The 15,880-nt window shown below is 40.0% G+C and overlaps 1 protein-coding gene across 4 annotated transcripts in view; it reads right to left on the reverse strand.

Annotated features, from left to right (window-relative positions):
* The window catches only part of dennd5a (DENN/MADD domain containing 5A), a 305,895-nt gene that overhangs the window by 32,137 nt on the left and 257,878 nt on the right, over window positions 1-15,880 (reverse strand). For all 4 annotated transcript variants that reach the window (XR_013886802.1, XM_080190209.1, XM_080190208.1 and 1 more), the window contains 3 exons: window positions 8,017-8,138; window positions 3,871-4,016; window positions 478-596 (listed from right to left, as the gene is read on the reverse strand). Coding sequence is in view for 3 of the 4 variants with exons in the window: in XM_080190209.1 (XP_080046335.1) it covers window positions 478-596; window positions 3,871-4,016; window positions 8,017-8,138 (387 nt within the window). In the remaining variant the exon portion in view is untranslated. The remainder of the gene's footprint in view (window positions 1-477; window positions 597-3,870; window positions 4,017-8,016; window positions 8,139-15,880) is intronic.

Here is a 15,880-nt window from a genome sequence, read left to right on the forward strand (position 1 = left end):
AGCTAATTGGATCATTCAGCACCAATAAGAAAAGGATGTAACAGTTGGAAAATACAGAAATTTTAATCTTTCCAGATATTCGCCTTCACAAACATATGAAACATGCCTAGTCTCTTAAACTCATCATGGAGGTAAAAAGCAGACACTGTAAAGAACACAATGGTACTTGAACTGTTGGGAGTACGAGCAAGTCAAATTATTGCTCCAGGAATTACAGTTTAGAATATTATATTGTGTTGATGTTCTGGAGTTTTTTTTTCCATTTTCTCTCAATAACCAGGGAAATTCTGGCAATGCCTTCGCCCTATTCCTTGATTGTCAAAAGGACGTGGGGCAGGTAGAGTCTGGAATACAGCAAATTGTGTTTAGTATGCTGACTTGGATGGACAAGAAGCATTGTGTTCTTACTTACTTCTACTGTTTTAGTTTTAAAAGAAGTTCCTGAAACCTCCCTACTTAAGATTCAGAATAACTTACTTGTATGCGTGACCAGTTATCTCATTCCTAACGACAACACAGTCCACCAGCCATTTAGCATACAACCCTGAGTTATCATGGCCAATCAGCACTGATGTAAGTTTTCCCAAGTTCTGACACTAGAGAAATGAAAAAACAAGGATTTCTTAAAAGGGTTTATTGTTATGACAAAACAAAATACAACTCACTTTGGCAATAACACAAAAAAGATTTCATGGGAATTTATGGATTTCTCCCAATATCTTTGAGTCTTGTCTCAACTGTAAGAGCTAAATTCAACATCACAAATTTAAAAAAATTAAGAAACAAATTGAAGCTTAAACTTATGGATTGGTTTTAATTGAACTCACTGGAGCAGGCTAGGTGGCAGGTAGGCCTGTTTATTGCAGGGGGTGGAGTGCACAACTCATTCCTGTCAGCAGGAAGCCTGACCCTCATTGAGTCAGTAGCAAGAATGGGCTGATGTGGGGAACCTGGCTGCTGGCTCATTTAGACTTATTAATGAGTCACTTAAAGGTCATTACCCCTGAGCCCACCAGGATTTTGTGGTCACTTCCGTATTCATCCCCAAGTCAAAATAGTTTCCAGTGCCTCCTGAAGGCTTCCCAACAAACATTGTCGGTCTACCAGCAGCCTTCTGCGGGGATGTAACCACCCTGCAGGTCCTTATTTCAAAATGAATTAGAGCCTGATTCAATGTCCTGGCCTTGGGCACAGAGGGTGGGATTTTCCTGCTGCACTCATACCCAAATCAGAAAATCCCACCCAAGGTCAATAGATCTTTCCATGGTCTGCCCTTTGTCGACTACAACTCCCATGGTGGGTGGAATGAGAAAATTCACCCCAGAGTGTCTGCTGATACCCACCCCTCTCATCTGACATACTTCGCCCCTCCATTCAAAACCCACCTTTCCTCATCTGTGATTTGGGTCCTTTTTGCATTCCAGACCTCTGATGGGTCTATTATCAACTGCACCTTTGCTCCCAGTGGTGCTGATGGCCAATGAGGAGCTGCCAGCCTCTGATTGGTCAGCGGCTCTTGTGTGGTGGGATTTTCACCGTCAGGGTCCTAAATCTTGGGGAAGATCCAAGGCTGACTATTTAAATATTTAATCTGGTCAGGCTTCTCTCATTTAAATCATATTCTCCAACTGGTGAATGGAACCTACGTCAGAAACTCTAAATACAGGCCCTTATTGCAGTGAACCAATCTACATCATTCTCATACGCCACGTGAGATTAGTTGCAAAGACAGAAAGGCTAAGAAATGGGTCATCCTCCTTTCCTTTGGAAAATAGCATGGGCTTCAAAAAGTCAAGCAGATGGGAAAAACAATAAATACATTTTCTGAACATTTTCCACATCTTACAATAATAAAATCTGAACAAAATAAGATCTGAACAACACCCAAGCTTGGGCAAATCAGTCAGTAACATTTGTGCCATGCAAACACCAAGCAATAGCTTTCTTCAACATGAGAGAGCCTAAATCCAATGACAGTCAATGCAATTACCATTGCTGAATTCCCCACCAACATCCAGGAAGAATCACACTTGATCAGAAAGACAACTGGACCAGTCACTAAAATGTTATGATTATAGAACAAGTCAGATATCCTCAAATGAGTGACTCACCACCTCAAAGTCTCTCCACTGTCTATAAGTCACAAATTGGGGGGGGGGGGGGGGGGGGGGGGGTGATAGAATGCTCTCCATTTGTCATTATGAATAAGCTACAACAACAGTAAGCTTGATACCAATCAAAACAAAGTAGTCAACTTGATCAGCAGTCCATTCATCCATGTTAACAACAAAGTAGTTTACTTGATCAGCAGTCCATTCACCATCTTAATATTCACACCCAGTTAAATGTGGCTGCACTGGACACGATCTACAGTTTGTGTACTGCACAAACTTGCCAAAGTGTCCCACACAGCATGCTGACTCAGAATTCCTACAGTGCAGAAGGAAGTCATTCAGCCCATCAGGTCTGCACTGACTCTTCAGCAGACCTGATAGGGCATCTATTTCACTCATGCCCTATCCCCGTAACTCAAGTATTTATCCCATTAATCCCCCTAATCTATACATTTTGGGACACTAAAGGACAATTTAGGGGGAACTTAAACATATATTGCTTTTCCCTCATTGTTGCTATGTCAAAATCCTATGTCAAAATCAATCCATTGACTGTCATTGGATTTAGGCTCTCTCATGTTGAAGAAAGCTATTGCTTGGTGCTTGCTTGGCACAAATGTTACTGACTGATCTGCCCAAGCTTGGGTGTTGTTCAGATCTTATGTTGTTCAGATCTTATTTTGTTCAGATTTCATTATTGTAAGATGTGGAAAATGTTCAGAAAATGTATTTATTGTTTCTCCCATCTGCTTGACTTGTTGAAGCCTGTACTATTTTCCAAAGGATAGGTGGATGACCCATTTCTTAGCCTTTCTGTCTTTGCAACTAATCTCACTTGGTGTATGAGAATGATGTAGATTGGTTCACTGCAATAAGGGTCTGCATTTAGAGTTTCTGACATGGGTTCCACTCACCAGTTGGAGAATATGATTTAAATGAGAGAAGCCTGACCAAATTAAATATTTAAATAGTCAGCTTTGGATCTTCCCCAAGATTTAGGACCCTGACGGTGAAAATGTTCAGAAAATGTATTTATTTAACTAATAGGATAATGGGAAAACTTTCACCCCATATTGACTGCACCTGTTCAAGTAGAATGCTCACTACACCCTTCAAGGGAAATAATAGGAATCAGCAATTAATGGCAATATGGTGAGTGATGCCAAGAATGAATATAAAAACCTCAATTATGTAGTTGTGTCATAAAATATTTAGCTGTTCAACATAAAACCGTGACCTATTCAGGTTTGGCTTTCTTCAGAATGAGTCAAAGTTTTAATTTTTTTTGGTTTGATTATGTAGAATTTAAGACCCAAGCAAAACAGAACAGATTAAAAACAGGAGGAAAATTTAAACTTTGAATCCTAATTCCTACAGAACAATCAACAACATTCTCACACACCTCTTTAAGATTAGTTGCAAAGGCAAAGAAGCTATGAAATTAATCATCCAATTACCCTTTCAGCTGGGAAATAGTATGTGGCATGGTAAAAAAATTAAAATGGGACCGACAGATAAGACAATTTCTGAACATTTTGGCTGGAATTTTACCCTCCCATCCACCATGGGCATCAGAGCGGCGTGAGGCGGACAATGGAAAGGTCCAATAACCTTGGGCAGGATTTTATGGTTTCCAGATGAATGAAGCTGTAAAATCCCACCCAATGTGTCTCACAAAAAAAAATTTTAATAAATAATAAGTTACAATTTTATAGTGAAAAAGTCAAATCAACATATAGTTATATCTTCTACTGACCTCAAATGTCATTTCAAGGATACTTTTAGGTATTTGTAAGATGCCCGTCTCTCCCAGTTCTCCTGATATGCAGATCCATGGATTAGCTGTAAACATGGAGCCACCTAACTTTTTACTAGGAATGACCAGCACATGGTACGGAATCACTGTCAATACAAAATAGATAATTTATGTGAAACATACTGCATGTAACACTCATTAATATAGTACACTGAACAGAAATCCTCTGTGTTATCTTATTGATCAGTAACAACCTTAAGTTTGCTGAAAACGTAGTAGAGGGTTTAATGTCACTTGTTGGTACTAAGCGTATAAATCATCCACCAACTTGTGGCAAAGAAGATATAGCCTATGAATTACAAATTGCTACAGGTTCCTGGACAATTTGCATTGCTCTGTTGTTGGTCTCAAAAAAAAAACAGCAGCTTATGTCAGTATCCCAGCAGGTTTCATGAAGTTGTAATTATTAACAATTAAATTCACTGTTAATGAAGGTACCTTGTTAATGAGATTATGTTCCTGCATAGCCAATCAACTATTCCACTCCAGAAACAATTTAAATTCTGGAGTCTCATTCCTACAGGCAATGCATTGTTGTTAGAAGTTTTATTTAAAATATAAATTTTAAAAGGTTTTTTCTCTTCTTCCTTTGTGCTTTTCACTTGCTCTCTCTCTCCCAACTTTATTTCCGTCTACCTCTCTTTCTGGACCTGATCTGACTCTAATTTACCAAATCTGTTAATTTCCATTGATGAATTTCATTGATTAAGGAGATAAATTTTTGATCATGTTATTTATCATGGTCCCAGATGCTCTTTTGCTGTTTCTACCAGCTTGCTAATGTCAGTTTATGCTTCCAGTGACTTGCAAGATGAAAAACATTTCAGTGGAAGGTGGGAGTAAAAGTCTAACACCATGAGATGCCCCACTCCTGTAAATTCAGGGTCAATTATTATTGCATAGCCTGAGTTTTTTAAAACATTTTATCTTAATAGCCTTCAGTATATTTAATGCTTTCATAACCATACCAGAGATTTTGTATCTCACACATTCTACTTTTACTTTTAGCATTTCTTTGAAAGCATATTTAAAAAATATTCTTAGAGAAAAGATTTAGTGTGCAACATACCTGAAAAAGATCGAAAACATAATTGTCATACAGTTAAAGAATTCCTGTTTTGATGAAAGGCGATCTAAAAGGTTAGTTTCGTTCTTTTTCCATAGACGTTGCGAGTGTCACTAAATATTTCCAGTATTTTTTGTTTTATTATTGACGAAAGAAAGAATTTTGTTTCCAAATGGTTTAGTAGATATGCAGTGGGCATTCAAAATCTGTTGCTTTTGCTGATTAAATAACACATTACCATCATGTGTTTTCCTTTCTTTATTCTTTCAATGGGATGTGGTCACTGCTGGCAAAGCCAGCATTTATTTTCCATCTCTGATTGCCCATGAACTGATCATTTGAGAGGACAGTTAAAAGTCAACTACATTGACATGGGTTTGGAGTAACTTGTAGGTCAGACTGGGTAAAAACGGTATATTTCCTCCCCTAAAAAAATTAATGAACCAGATGAATTTTTACAATAATCAACGATAGTTTTATGGTCACCATTACCGAGACTAACTTTCACAGAATTCCTACAGTGCCATTTGGCCCAGCAAGCTTGCACCAATAACAGTTTCACCCAGGCCTTATCCCTGTAACCTCACATATATATCCTGCTAATCTGCTGACACTAAGCATGGCCAATCCACCTAACCCACAAATCTTTGGAGTGTGTCAGGGAACTGGAGCACCCAGAGGAAACCCAAGCAAATACAGAGAGAATGTGCAAATTCCATACAGAGAGTCACCTAAGGCCACAATTGAATCCGGGTCTCTGATGCTGTGAGGCAGCAGTGCTAACCACTCTGCCACCAAATCCAGTTTAATCCAAATTTAATAAATCAATTCCAGATTTATTAAAATAATTTAAATCCCGCTAGCTGCCGTGGTGAGATTTGAACTCACGTCCCCAGAGGATTAGGGCCTCTGGATTACTTGTGATGTTAAAACTGTGCCACCACTTCAAAGAGAAACTAGGTAGGGCAACAAATACTGGTTTTGCCAGTGACATCCACATTCCATGAAAGAATAGCTAAGGACAAAGGAAACATTTTTTGGTGCATGCCCAAGTGTGGCAGGAAAACACTTACGTTTATATCTTACCCATGCTAATATCCTGTATTTTTTATGGTTGGATAAGCAACGGTAGTAGCCACTTTAAAGATTTGCTTTCTGTAAGTTCTGAAGCTCCATTATCCTGAGAGGTTGGTTGTGTACCGGACTCAATTGTGTCAGCATCCTATTATCCTGATGTTCCCCATCCCTCAATACATCCTTTCATAGAATCCCTATAGTGCAGAAGGAGGCCATTCTAGACCACAATCCTACCCTGGCCCTATTCCCATAACCCCACTTATTTAACCTGCTAATCCCCTGACTTTCATTATTTGTACAATGTGAGGCACTGGATACAATTCTTTTCTGTTTCCTCCTGGATGTACTTGTTTGAAAATGATTTTGCTGTACGGTGCCATTTTTTGAGAGTTTGTTGCATTATTTATAAAAAATGAAATACCTTCAATAAAACTATTTTTAAAAAAAATAGCAGTTCTCACAATTCCACAACATCTCAAAGCACTTTGCACCTTCCTTGGTTTAGTGTGTAATCCAAAATACAACATCTCGCTCACTACTGTACAGGAATGTTGGCCTCGGCTGAAGTCCTGGTGCAAGTCTTGAACCCACAACTTCTAATTCAGAGGTGAGAGTACTGTCAACTGCGCCACAGTTAACACTAAGCACACTCTTTAAGCATCTTCTGTTTGCCACTTAAGCACTTAACGGGTCATTTTATTTCTTTATGCTCATTAATTTTCACCTCACTATTTGTTACCTTTTTCAGCCCTGCAACCCTTAGATAAATCAGAATTCTTGATTTCAAATGCATCTTCTCACTGCATTTGCCTCACTGTTAGCTGCCAAGCCTTCAGTGGTCTGGGCCCTAAATTCTGGAATTCACTGTCTAAACCTGCAAGTCCCTCCAATTCTCTTTCAACCTTCAAAATTAATTTTAAATCCATCTATTTGACAAACTTTTAGTCTCTTTCCCTAATATATTGATCTTAGTGTTAATCTTTTTGTCTGATTATGATTCTCTGAAGGACTATGGAATAATTTTCCACATTAAAGCTACTTGTATATAATATGTGTGGATATGATTTCCCTCACACTTACATTCATTCTGATTTTAAATGTGTTCATCAATGTTGTTTCCCAATTTTGAGCAAGAGTCATCACCCAAAACATCAACCAGTCTTTCCTCCTCACCAATGCTGTCTGACCAACTGAATATTTTCAGCATTTCTACTTTTGTTTATATGATGACTCTTTTTCTTCTAATGTAAAATTAAAGCGAGTTCTCAGACTATCAATTTATAGGGTTGATTTGTAAATATGTGATTTTAATATTTCAAGGTTTCTTTTACAGGTAATTAGTATTGAACGAAAGGTTAGTTCTGTTGTTGAACAAAGATTTCTGTTAAGTAGAACAGAAATTCTAGGTACAACATGGTACAATACAAGTGGTTTTAGTAAGCGATTACAAATCTACATTTTAATGTAATTTATGTAAAGTATTTGTCAAAATTCAATAAAAATGACTTTTTCCCTCTAAATATAAATGATTTTCTTTGCCCACAAACATGAAGCATTGTATTTTGTTTAAAAATTGCAGATCTGCAGCGATCAGATCTCAGAGAACAGTCTATTAGGTTACATTCAACTACAAAAAAAATGCAAGGATTTGAAGGGGTCTCGTCTCAGTCAGTCTGCATTCCATGGCAGCCATTGCTGCCTTGGAAAGTGCAACCTCAAAATCTCATCTTGCAACCACACAGAGGGTCATGACCCACAGTTTGGGAAGTCGAGTTATATATTAATGTTTTATCAATCCCAAACTTAATGTACATCAAATAAATAAATTACAAATAAGTGTATTGACAGAAAAATGCAAATATCTTCTACAGTTGTAATACTATTAAGTCCGAGAGGTTCCAATTTACGAATCAGTCATTCTTGGCACATCAACAAGTACTTACTGATCGTTGTAAAGACATTAGTAAAACAGAAGTAATCCACTGCATTGAATGAAAGAAGGTGATAAAGGAATTGTTCCTTCTCATCATCACAGCGAAGGAAGGCATAGCGTTTATATAGTTTTCTGAAATTAAAATGAGAATTTACATTCTAGCAAGACTATCTTCTTTTGAAGAAATAGGAACACTGTTTAAGTTTGTTAACAGTGTGTTAGGATGTATCCACATATACTAAGTCAAACAAAATATTAGTCAATATGAAATATAATTTTCCTAATAAGGCTATATCCAACTATAGTAGTGCACAAGAAGATACTGAGTTTTGGCATTTGTACCTGGAAGGAGAGGTAGTACGAAGGTGTCCCCAGCACAGTAACTTTCAAATGGAAACAGCACATCCAAATTAAGTACCAAGTGTAAATCTGATACTCTTTAAAATTTTAAGTTGAGATAATTGGTTAGTAATTATGCTACAAACATAAATAAAAACATATGGCTGAAAAGGACCTTAAGGCTGAAAAAAAGCAATAATGATAGGTGATTTGTATTTAGGGGACCAGGCAGGCACTGCTAATTCCAGACATGAGAAGATAGTAGGTTACCTCCCTAATACCAAGGTAAAGGAGGTCACTGAACAGCTCTGGAACACCATGAGGGGTGACCAGCAGTTGAAGCCGATGATGATACGAATAACATAGGCAAAAGGCGGGATGTGAACTTAGGGAGCAATGTAGGAAACTAACATGTCCTCAAATGTATCACGCACTAGCGAGTTTAGAAACAGGAAGATACATCAGATGAATGAATGGCTGGAGAGATGGTGCAGGTGGGATGGTGGAAGATTATTGGGGTAAGTTCTGGGGGAGATGGGACATGTAGAGCCCAGGAATGTTCCAAGGAATGTGATGACTAGGGGAATTTCACAGTAACTTCATTGCAGTGTTAATGTAAGCCTTACTTGTGACAATAATAAATAAACTTTAAACCTAAGCAAAACCAGAACCAAATTTCCTTGCAGCATGATTTATTATTGTTTTTGGGGAGGATTTAAACTAATTTGACAGGAGTGTGGAAACCAAGAGGTTACACCAGAGAGGGATACCAAGGTGCCAAGAATATTGGCTGCACAGACATTCTTTATTAATTGGTCATAAAATAACTGGACTGTTCCTCCCTGGTTTGCATATGTTTTCTCACATTACACCAAATTGAAAATATACATCACTAAGAATGTTGTTCCAAATTACCCTTATGGGTTTTGGGATACCCATGAATTTAACATCAGCAAGGTTCTCAACAAAAGTACAGTCAAGGTATATTCCCGCGAAGGGAAAATGTAACAAAAGGCAGAGCTCCCTAGAATGATAAAAGAGATAAAGACAAGATAAAGCAGAAAACAAGTGTGCATATGACAGATATCAGGTAGGAAATAGAATTGTGAACTAGGCCAAATATGGAAGGTTCAGGGGGGATTTGAAAAGCAAATAAGAGAAATAAAGAGAGAATATGAAAAGAGAATAGTGGTTAACAAAGAAGATAATTCAAAATCTTTTACAAGTCTATAGATAGTAAAAGGGTGGCAAGAAAAGTAGTAGCACTATTTAGGAACCTAAAAAGGGGAATTATGCATGGAGGGAGAGGGTATGGCTGAGTTATTAAATTAATGCTTTGCATCTGTCTTTACTAAGGAAGAAAATGCTGCCCTAGGTCATGCTGAAAGAGGAGGTAATGCACACTCTGGATGGGTTTTAAAATTGATATGGTGGCAGTATTGGATAGGCTTTCTGTACCATAAATTGATGTGGCACCAGGGCAAAAAGAAATCATTCCTGAAGAGAGTGTCGAAAATGCGGAGGCATACACCATAATTTTCCAATCTCCCTTAGTCTCAGAGGTGGTGTTGGAAGACTGTAAATTTTCAAATGTTACACTGTTGTTCAAAGAGTAATGACAAGCCAGTTGGTTTAACCTCGTTGGTAGTGAAGCTTGCTGGAGTTTTTTTAATGAGTAAACAGAGATTATTGATGAGGGTAATGCTGTTGGTATGGTACACGTGCACTTCCAAAAAAAATTTGATAACGAGCCAAACAACAGATTTCTGAGCTCATGGAATAAAATGGACAGTAGCAACGTGGATACAGTTGTAAGATATTGGGCATAGTTTAGTAGCTCTTAAGATATTTGTAGTCTTAGGTAGTTCAAAGTAAATATTAACCATTCAAAAGTAAGTACATAGATACAATAAAGGACCAAGCTAGAAACTGTTTCCATGCTTGCTTCTACACATGGCTTTGTCCAATACGACATTGATTCCCAATGCGGGCCACGTATCCTCTTACGTCACTGCATTAGTGGTACTGTACTCAGTCCCACAATAACCATTTATGTGTCAGACTGTTACACTACACCTTCCTCAAAGTTTTTTTTCCCAACATATTTACAAGTTATCCCAGTTTACCTCATTTACATAGTTACTTTCACCCCATCTCTCCCCCTCTCCTCCAGTCTCTGAATTCATAGGGTTCAGGTAGTTTGGAGGCTTTGTAAGCCTTCCATATCTCGTTCTCACTATTTTCAGAGGAGTGATCGGTTCTGTTGCTGCAGGTAAACTTTGTTGAATTTTGTTCAGGTTGTTCTGGCATCACAATGCCCTCTCATCTTCTTTTTCCATCTTTAGACATTGAATTTTGTTGATTCTCCAATTGTAGTGATAGATGGCAATTGGTTTATCCTGCTGCTTAGGGGGCAGGCAAACTCTTTTTTAGGTTCTTCTCTATTGTGTTTCTTTTATATTCTTCCTTTGTGTGGCATGACATGATGCATGCTGGGATAGAGGATGGTTGTTCCCATGTGGGAGTGCTACTTAGATCACCTTTATGTTCAGTTGTATGTGTGCTATTGGCAATGAATGGCTGCTATCCAGTTCCAGTAACATCAATGGCACTGTCATTGCAATGTGTGCTCTGTGATCTCAGAGTTTCTCTCCAACTGGTGTAGGAGTCAGAGCTTGAGGCTTTTCTCATTGCTGGTTCCTCTCCTAAATGTCATCTATTCAAGGTGTTGTGGTAACCATCTGACTGATTAACTGGTCTGATCAATAAGAGGCTTCTGGCACCTGTCTAGCAATTGCACAAATCTACTCTGCAAAGGGAAGAGACAATTCAAAGATGAAGTCCCAGCTGAGAGAATCTTTCTTGTCGGAACTCTTCGGAACTTGCAGTCCTGTATAATTTATGGCAGTGATCGTCTTGAAATATTCTGCAATTTTGAGGAGGTTCAGGGTCTTACAGGCATTTCTCCTCAAGAGAGGCAACTGGTTATGAATGACATCAGCTCTAAAATTTGTTTGCCACCATACCTTAATGTTTCCAGAATCATGCCTATGACTGGAAGTTAGATTCCTTCAGGCCTATGTCTGTTATTTGTAGCATTAACCATGGAGCTTTGTCGGAACACTGGCTCCGGTGTCCAATTTAAAGGTTGCAAGATGGTCATTAACCGAGATGTCTGTGTTCCAGAACTAAAATCTTCACCCAAGAAGCCTGATCATGAGTCCTCCTTGGTGTGCTACCCTGATCTCATGTACCCTAAAGGGATCTTGTGTGTCTTTTAATGTTTTGGTTTTGAACAACTTTCCCAAGCATCCTATTTGGTTACATTGAATGCACTGGACTGAAATTGCCGGGCATTGATCACACCAATTGGAATGCTTTGCTCCACAGTGCTGCTAAGGTCACTCTACTGGTTGCTCAGGTTAATACTTCCCTAGGCCTCAACTGGTATACTGCATTCAGTTCTGGGCATCTCATTTTAGGAAGGATGAAAAGGGATTAGAGAGGGTTGAAACAGAATCATGAGAATGATTCCAGATATGAGGATCTTCAGTTATGTCGGAAGATTGAAAAAGTTGAGTTTAAAGTTTATTTATTTATTAGTCACATGTAGGCTTACATTAACATTTGTCCCCTTGTCGCCACACTCTGGCGTCTATTCAGGTACACTGAGGGAGAATTTAGCATGGCCAATGCACCTAACCTGCATGTCTTTCGGACTGTGAGAGGAAACTGGAGAAACCCATGCAGACCTGAGAAGAACATGCAAACTCCACGCAGGCAGCGACCTAAGCCAGGAATCGAACCTGGGTCCCTGGCACTGTGAGGCAAGAGATTGGTCTATTTGGAGAAGAGGAAGTTGAGAAGAAATTTGATAGCGGTTTTCAAAATCATGAGGGATCTGGACACTGTTCCCATTGTTAGAAGGGTCAAGGGGGCATAGATTTAAGGTGATTGGAAAAAGAAGTTATGATGACATGAGGAAAAACTTTTCCTTAAAGTGAACAGTTAGGATCTGGTTTGCACTGCTTGAAAGTGTGGAGGAGGCAGGGTCAGATGTGTATTTCAAAAGAAATTGGGTCACTATCTGAAAAAGAAAAATTACATGACTATGGGGAAAACACAGTGAAGTGGCGCTAGGCCAGCACAGACAGAATGGCCACCTTCACCCTGTAACCATTCTATGGAAATACAAGAGAAATGCACAATAAACTTTTTTGTGTGAATTGTCCTCAGCCAGGTAGATAGAGAAATAAGAACATAAGAACATAAGAAATAGGAGCAGGAGTAGGCCATCTAGCCCTTCGAGCCTGCCCCGCCATTCAATAAGATCATGGCTGATCTGTCGTGGCTCAGTTCCACTTTCCCGCCCTCTCCCCATAACCCTTAATCCCCTCTCTTATCAAGAACCCATCAACCAGCTTCTTAAAAATATTTAGCAAGGCAGCCTCCACCACTTCAACGGGCAGAGAATTCCAGAGATTCACCACCCTTTGAGTGAAGAAGTTCCTCCTCAACTCCGTTCTAAACCGCCTCCCCTTTTATCTTGAGGCTGTGCCCCCTAGTCCTACTGTCTTTTTTGAGCGGGAAGAGTCTCTCCACCTCTATCCTATCCATCCCATTCATCATCTTATCTGTCTCAATGAGATCTCCCCTCATTCTTCTAAACTCTAACGAGTACAAGCCTAGTTTATTCAGCCTCTCCTCATAGCTCAACCCCCTCAACTCCAGTATCAGCCTAGTAAACCTCCTCTGCACTCCCTCCAAGGCCAAAATATCTTTGCGCAGGTGCGGCGCCCAAAACTGCACACAGTACTCCAGCTGCGGCCTCACCAATGCCCTATACAGCTGCAGCAAGACCTCCCTACTTTTATATTCAATCCCCCTCGCTATGAAAGCCAGCATCCCATTCGCCTTCCTGACCACCTGCTGCACCTGCAAGCTGGGTTTTTGCGACTCATGCACAAGGACCCCGAGGTCCCTCTGCACCGTCGCCTGCTGCAGTTTTTCGCCACGTAAGTAATAGTCCTTCCTACCATTCTTCCTACCAAAGTGGACCACCTCACACTTGCCAACATTAAATTCCATTTGCCATTTCCTGGCCCATTCGCCCAGCCTATCTAGATCCTTCTGCAGACTCTCCACACCCTCCGCACAATTTGCCGTTCCACCAATCTTGGTGTCATCAGCAAATTTCGACACCCTACACTCGGTTCCCTCCTCCAGATCATCTATATAAATGGTAAATAGCTGAGGCCCCAGCACCGACCCCGGGGCACTCCACTAGTCACCAACCGCCAATCCGAATAGCACCCATTGACCCCCACTCTCTGTCTCCTATTTGACAACCAATCCTCTATCCACGCTAACACCCTACCCCCAACTCCATGTCCCCTGACCTTCTGCAATAACCTCTTGTGAGGTACCTTGTCAAACGCCTTCTGAAAATCCAGAAAGACCACATCCACCGGCTCTCCTCTATCCACTGCCCTAGACACATCCTCATAGAACTCCAGTAAATTTGTCAGACACGACTTCCCTTTAATGAAACCGTGTTGCGTCTGCCCTATCAAGCAATTCCCTTCAAGATGCCTCGCAATTTCCTCCTTAATGACGGATTCTAACATTTTACCTACCACAGACGTTAAACTAACCGGCCTATAATTCCCCGCCTTTTGCCTGGCACCCTTCTTAAACAACGGCGTAACATTAGCTGTTTTCCAATCTTCCAGCACTTCACCGGAATCCAGCGACGTCTGGAAAATAACCACCAAGGCATCCACTATCACCTCCGCCATTTCTTTCAGAACCCTCGGATGCATTCTGTCCGGTCCTGGGGACTTGTCCACAATCAGCCCCTCCAGTCTGTCGAGCACCACCTCTCTAGTAACAGTAATGTCATTAAGACCCTCCAGTCCTACCACCTTTCCATCGCTAACCCCCGGCAAATTATTCATGTCCTCCTCCGTGAAGACAGAAACAAAAAAGTTATTCAATACCTTAGCCATATCCCCATCCCCTACCACTAGGTCCCCTTTCTCATCCTCTAAAGGACCAACGTTCACCCTAGCCAGCCTCTTCCTTTTTATATATTTATAAAAACTCTTGCTATCCTTTTTTATATTAAGTGCTAGCCCAGCTTCATAGCTTCTCCTACCCTCCTTTATCAACTTCTTTGTCAATCTTTGTTGACATTTAAACCTTTCCCAATCCTCTTCTCGCTCACTGCTCTTAGCTACTCTAAATTCCTCCGCTTTTAATTTAACACTTTCCTTCACCTCCTTCGTTATCCACGGCTTATTACATAAAAAGGTAAGCCTTCTATGTCAACAGTACATGGAATCGTATATAATTTTGTTTTGTTTGTTTACAGCATGTAGGTGATGCGAGCAAAGCCACATATCTCTGCATCAAATTTACCACTGGGAAGTGGTGATAGGTTTTCTCCTGAACTGCTAAAATTCTTGCGCAGATAGTTTTTCTGAAATGGTTTTGTAAGGGGCACAAGGATTTATACCCAGTGACAAACGAGCACAGAATGCCAGAGTGACACAGTGGTTAGCACTGCTGCCTCAAAGCGCCAGGGATCCAGAGTCAATTCTGGCCTTAGATGACTGTGTGGACTTTGCACATTCTCCCCATGTCTGCGTGGGTTTCCTCCAGTGCTCCGGTTTCCTCTACAGTCCAAAGATGTGTGGGTTGACTGGCCATGGTAAATTGCCCTCGAATGTCAGGGGGATTAGCAGGATAAATATATGGGATTATGGGGATAGGGCCTGGATGGGATTGTTGTCGCTGCAGGCTCGATGGGCTGAATGGCCTCCTTCTGCACTGCATGTTTTCTATAAGGACATTATCTGGACTCCCATTCAAAAAGTAATTTTAAAGGTTGAATTGTCTTTAGCATCATAACCATGGAACGCAGAACAATTTCTATTAATCCAGGGATAATACAATGAATAACTCTGCAATTATCCATATAACACAGTTGTACGATAGTTGTATATCTATTAAAGTAGAACCAAGGTTTAAGAAACAGGGTTCATTTCAAAGATGGCAGATGCTAGGATTAAAGGTGCCATTGAGTGGCACTTCTTTGGACAAGCTGGAATTTACATTATCCATGTGCAACATCTCATTTTAAAAGGTCTATCAAAGAGAGAAGGCGAAGACTTCTAAAAGGAGCACCACCGGCTGACAACAGATAAGGATGTAGCTCACCATAATCGCTTGTATTTTTTTGTTATTGTTAAGCACTTTATAGTTTCATTTTTGCTAGGTGTCTTACTTCTGTATATTTCATCTGTAAACCAGTCAAACCAAGCAGTTTTGTATTTAGCACTGATCTGGCAGTGTGTTACCATATACAGTTCAGAAAATCATTTACAGCAATTAGGAGTTAATTGTAAATCTGCATGTGCTAACCATATACATTAAATAAGGACGTAGGTTTCAGTTCATAAGTAACTCCTGTGTGCTTAAGGTCTAGCTTTGAACACATGAACAACTACTAGGAAAAGCCCCAATTATATTAA

The sequence above is a fragment of the Carcharhinus amblyrhynchos genome, chromosome 6 (genome assembly GCF_965287045.1).
Source record: "Carcharhinus amblyrhynchos chromosome 6, sCarAmb.v2.hapA, whole genome shotgun sequence".
Taxonomy (NCBI): Eukaryota; Metazoa; Chordata; class Chondrichthyes; order Carcharhiniformes; family Carcharhinidae; genus Carcharhinus; species Carcharhinus amblyrhynchos.